The sequence below is a fragment of the Ascaphus truei genome, chromosome 8, assembly GCF_040206685.1.
Source record: "Ascaphus truei isolate aAscTru1 chromosome 8, aAscTru1.hap1, whole genome shotgun sequence".
Taxonomy (NCBI): domain Eukaryota; kingdom Metazoa; phylum Chordata; class Amphibia; order Anura; family Ascaphidae; genus Ascaphus; species Ascaphus truei.
In genome coordinates, this window is record NC_134490.1 from 7,145,605 (window position 1) to 7,151,589 (window position 5,985).

Sequence of the window (5,985 nt, forward strand, 5' to 3'; positions counted from 1 at the left end):
GCACTTTTGCTCAAATAATGCTGGTTGCTGAATCCAGGAACGCACCTTATTTGTCATAATTTTATTGGGTATCGACGGGTATCGACAAAACTAATGAGATGCAAAAATAACGTCTGTTCGTAAAAGTAGCAGAGCTATTAATGGGGATTTCAATTTTTCAGAGACGCATTTTCCAATACACTGCACATGCGCATTGTTCAAACCTGAATGCGTGTTATTAACCCATGCGATAAAGACGTGTTACTCCTGTGCCTTACCAAAAGCTAATGCACATCTTGTTAAAATATTGAGAAATTGAAAATGTTTACACTTATTCACTTTTCCATTATTTATAGTGTCCATTCTTCATTTATTTATTGTAAACGTACATTCCTAAGAATTAAATATGAATTATTACTGTTGAGGTATTTATGGATATACAGTACATTATTGTACATTTCTACTTAATACTGTACAGTCATTATTACATTATATACCATATTAGTTCGCACAAACATATTTCTTTAATCATTAATCACCATGCTACAGTTTATGATGTGTCAGACATTTATATGATCCCTAATATATATATATATATATATATATATATATATATATATATATATTTGTATATATATATTTGTATGACACACATAACTTTTCGTAACTAAAGGGTTAAAACTGATACACAGTACATTACTTTTAGACTATTCTCAAAAATAACTCAATGATAATCAGTGTCTGGATGTGAGTAACAGTAGCCTTTGGAAGGTTTTAAGTATCGTAGTGTTAATCACGTGCTAACAGTAATGGATGTCTGAGGGTCTTCAGTGTTAGGTAAACTGCTCATTACCATATGATTTGTATATGAGTTAGCAAAACCTCCAATCATTTTTATCGATATGACACTCTCGCGTTAACACCAAAAATATCGCAACGCAAATCCCCTTTGGGGATACGCATTACGGATATCGATACGTAAAAAGGCGATAACGATAAAAATATACACACCTGAGGATCTATCTCGTTGAATTATTATGACAAGCTACAGCTTTATTAGTGCAGAACACTTTAACAAATCAAACTGCCCTATGCTGCAGCAAACACGTTCACTTTTGGCTAAGAAAATAGCAAGCACTTTGGGGTAGCGATTCCTTTATCGTTACGTTGAGATTGTATCATTGGTTCTTTTATTTCCATATATTGTAAAATTATTCCAGCAATTTCAGCCGGTATGCGAATTATGTAAAGCACTGAAAACATGGCGGCACTATTTAAATATAAATATTATCTCTAATATAAATCTACTACTAATGTTTTGCCTCACTATTAAAGCATTTAAACAAGTACATGACGTTTTTACTTAGTAAACTCTCATGCACAGATTTTAAAAGTGACCTTCGGAGAAAAGGTCAAAGTCCATCGAGATATATCCAAGTAATCGATATTTTCAGGTATAAGAGGGGCTTCCGGCTGCCTTGTGCTTGCTTGTTTCATTCTGATCATTTCATTTGAAACACGGAGATTAACAAAGCTAAAACGACCTCAGTTTCCAAAAGCCAGAAGCGTTAGTTCATATCAATAACTATTTCACTAACAAGGTAAGATTCCTTTGATATTAATTATTCCTTTTCATGGACCAACACAACGCTTTACATACATGTAGTGTGTGCATAAGCTTTCTAAACTATAAGTCTCTTTTATATAGCAGGACAAGCTGATATGATGTCAGATTGTTGAGAGTTTATAAGGAAAATTACAACTGGGCAGATACTGGAGGCTCAGTTAAAATGTTTTGAACAATATAGGAAATGGTAAGCTTGAGTTTCACTATAGGACGATCCAGACAGACATGCTACACTTTATAGAAGTCATCACCGTCACATCTGCAATGGTCCTACTGTTATCATGTCCGGCTCTTCCTGAAAAACCAACCATGTGCTCAGTCGTACAAGGGCTTCCAGGTCTCAATGGCCGAGATGGTAGAGACGGGGCCAATGGAGTGAAAGGTGACCCAGGTAAGAAGATTTATATAAAAGACAAGGCAAATATTCAATTTATGGCTGCACTAATTAGCAGGAGATAACACGGAATTTCAGGCAGAAACCGTGCAAGTTGCATAGCACAGAATGAATCCGTCCCTCAACAAAGCTTAGGAAATGCAGCTGCATAAATTACAAAGAGATTCTCAGGATATACATTCCTCTAGAAAAAGGCTCCCAACAATTCACTGTTCCCGGGATTTTTTTTATTTCATGGCTGTGATATCTGCATGTTCTTGCATTTCCTGATCCTGCCATGTGCAATCAAGTATTTACTTCCAACACGACATGACTTTTTGTTGACTACATGTTAGGAAAATGGAAGGCGATTATTGTTACAGTGTATCATATTGTGTGCTCTGTCACACAACTTAAACCAACAATCTAAGTAGCACCTGTGAGAACATTAGCCTATGCTAATAAATTCATTACAAAAAGGCGCTGATTGTTTCATCCTGTGATTATAGGTCCGTCTGGGCAAACTGGTGCCCCTGGTCAAAGGGGAGGTGCAGGATCCCCAGGAAAAGCAGGTCCTCAAGGCCAGAAAGAAAATCAAGGAGACAAAGGAATGAATGGCCCTCCAGGTAACTTGAAACACAAATGGCATTAGTTAAATGTGCAAATATTATCCCATGGATGAGAGTGGATATATCATAAATGAGAGTTGTTTAAGCTAAAGGTTGTAATAATCATGACTATTATGGAATATCAGTACAATTAGTATCAGTTGGTTGGGAAGCTCGTAGGTTTCATGACCTCATCTGCTTATTGATCCTCCCCTTCTACTTTTATTCTAAGGTTTGCAAGGGTTAAAAGGAGAAAAAGGTTCAGCTGGTGCAACAGGTCAATCTGGAATCCCAGGGAAACAAGGAGTCAAAGGAGAGCCAGGTATACTAAGCTGTTTTAAACGGGTTCCCAACATCTCTATGCCGATAAATTGGTTCTGCTTAATAGCAGCGGATGAAATATTTAACAATAATTTCAATTAAAAAAAGTAGTCCAACCAAGATGTTATAGATGTCTGTTGGGGATCTCATAGAATCCACAACACATTTTCTCATTGAACCTTTTCTGCTGTTGCCATTTGGGTGATTTTGGTCCTTGGAGAGAGCTGCTCCTCTAACAGGGTTGTTTCTGTTTCAGATGTTAGTATGGCCATAAAGGTTTCAACCTTGGAAAGCAAAATAGCTGTTCTAGAGAAGAGTCTGTCGTCTCTACGGAAAGGTGAATCTAATCATTAATCTATTTCTCCTCATCAGTTCTGAAACCCATAAAAGGCAAATAAAAAACCTGTCAGGTCCCAGGTGATGGAAACTTCCCTGGCTAAAAATCTGTGTCAAATATAAGAATCCCTCGTCTTTAACATTTGATTCAAACAGAAAGTACAGTAGCATTACCTGCTTTCAGGAACCCTGCTCAAGTCATTGAGAAAAGATCTTCAGTCCCCATGGTCACAATGTTGATGCTATATTTATGGGTTGGGGCAGAGAGAGAGAATATTCATCTATAAATTCATTAAAAATCTATAAAAAGGAAGTGGACGTGTAGAAGTCTAATTAAAAAGTAACGGTAATCCGCGCTGATTTCCTAACCATGAACCCTCACACTCCCTTCACTGATAATATATAATAAATCACTGTTTCACACATTAGGGCTTTAGCTGTTGCCTTGTGATGATGTGAATGTAAGGCCGAGGTCCCCCTGCATCCGATGGCGCGCATGGCCGCGTTTGCGTCACTCACCTGCTCATGGCTTCCTCCCGAGTTGGCCCCAGTCGCTCCTCACTGCAAGGCTCACTACGCGCTGTGATGCACCAGCCAACAGGGGATGCAACAGGGTTGTGTTCCCGTGCGGCGACGCCTCACATGGTGCGCGAGGGAGCCAATCACAGACTGGATCCCATCAGCCAATGATAATGTGAGCTGCTTTGTGTCTGTGTTTTGGCCCCCGCGCCCCCTGTCATGGCCGTGCCCCGCTGTCATGGCCACGCCCCCCAACCCCCCCCAACACCTGAAAATGCTCCCTACAGACCACAGATAGTGGTGTAGCACCGTACACGCGCCACCTGGACGCAGTGCAGTCGCGCCGGCGCATGCAGCGGGTCCTCGGCCTAAGAGTGTTTGGTGCTGAGTGATTAGGGCAGAACTCATAATAACATTGTACAGATCTAATAAGATCTCTGTTCCCTAACAGTTTGCTACTTCCAAAGTGGAGCGACGACAGCCGGGAATAAAGTCTATGTAACAAATGGAAAGGAAGCTGATTATTCTACTGCCCAGGCTGCCTGTGAGAGGGCTGGAGGGACATTGCCAACTCCACTGACCGGTGCTGAAAATGCCGCTATATCCCAGGTTGGGAAGGCAGTATCCAGGAGTGCTTATATTGGTATAAATGACAAGAAAGATGAAGGTGTTTTTGTGTATCTTAATGGGAAGCAGATTGCGTATAAGAATTGGAAATCAAAAGAACCCAATGGGGGAAAAAATGAAAACTGTGCTGAGATTTATGATCTCACTGAAGCTGGACAATGGAACGACAGGAAGTGTGATAATAAGAATATCATTGTATGTGAATTCTAGAACATGAAAAGAAAAGAAGACAGCGCACGACTCTCATAGTGTAAAAATGTATCTTATACTATATTAGTGAAAGCACTGTATGTTTGCCTGCCTGGATGTCCGGTGTCCCTAGCGGCAATCTCATTGGTCCCTTGGGCCGCCCGCCCCCGCACACCTCTCATTGGGCTCACACACTCACACCACCCCCTTGGCCTGCCCCCCACACCTCTCATTGGCCTGAGGCGGAGTGAAGGGCCAAAGGTCCAAAAAAACAAAAAAAACCCACACACACACACACACACACACACACACATCACTATACACACACACACACACACACACACATCACCATACACACACACATCACTATACACACACACACACACATCACTATACACACATCACTATACACACACACACACACACACACACACACACACACATCACTAAACACACACAACCCCCCCACACACACGGTGTTACATACATTAGCGGGGCTCACCGTGTTGGCAGCACATCTCCCGCTCTCTTCCCCACCGGTCTCGGAGGCTCCGCCTCTCCCTCCACCTCTCCCTGTTTCCCGCGCTTTCACCCCCCCCCCCTCCACGTGGGAGCTGCCGGACGGGTGAGGGAGCTGCCGGGACGGGTGAGTGAGCGGTCTTCACGTCCCCTCACCCCCCTTCACCTCCCCCCACTCACTTCCCCTCCACCCCCCCACCCGGCGCCGCTACACTCAGCGGGGGAGCAGAGTGATCACCTCCCCTCACTCACTTCCCCTCCACCCCCCTCCGGCGCCGCTACACTCAGCGGGGGAGCGGAGTGATCACCTCTCCTCACTCACTTCCCCTCCACCCCCCCCGGCGCCGCTACACTCAGCGGGGGAGCGGAGTGATCACCTCCCCTCACTCACTTCCCCTCCACCCCCCCCGGCGCCGCTACACTCAGCGGGGGAGCGGAGTGATCACTTCCCCTCCACCCCCCCCCCCCCCCGGCGCCGCTACAGTCAGCGGGGGAGCGGCCACAACACGCTGCCTCCCGCCTCAGATCCACGTGGGAGCTGCCGGACGGGTGAGTGAGCGGCCTTCACCTCCCCTCACCCACCCCTCACTACACTTCCCCTCACTACACTTCCCCTCCCTTCCACATCCCCTCCACCACCCCTCCCCTCCACCCCCTCACCGACCCCTCACTACACTTCCCCTCCCTTCCACATCCCCTCCCCTTCACCTCCCCTCCACCCCCCCCTTCACCCCCCCCCTTCACCTCCCCTCCACCCCCCCCCTTCACCTCCCCTCCACCCCCCCCCCCCCCTTCACCTCCCCTCCACCCCCCCTTCACTCCCCCTTACAACCTCCCACCACCTCCCCCCCTTCCCACCTTCCCACCTCTTCCCACCACCTCCCCCC

The 5,985-nt window shown here is 45.1% G+C and overlaps 1 protein-coding gene across 1 annotated transcript in view; it reads left to right on the forward strand.

Annotated features, from left to right (window-relative positions):
- The window catches only part of LOC142501015 (uncharacterized), a 14,801-nt gene extending 9,064 nt beyond the window's left edge, over positions 1-5,737 (forward strand). Inside the window, exons 5-9 of the mRNA XM_075610254.1 lie at positions 1,775-1,997; positions 2,489-2,605; positions 2,820-2,909; positions 3,165-3,245; positions 4,215-5,737. Of these exons, the coding sequence (XP_075466369.1) occupies positions 1,775-1,997; positions 2,489-2,605; positions 2,820-2,909; positions 3,165-3,245; positions 4,215-4,600 (897 nt within the window). The 3' untranslated portion in view covers positions 4,601-5,737. The remainder of the gene's footprint in view (positions 1-1,774; positions 1,998-2,488; positions 2,606-2,819; positions 2,910-3,164; positions 3,246-4,214) is intronic.
- The last annotated feature ends 248 nt before the right edge of the window (positions 5,738-5,985 follow it).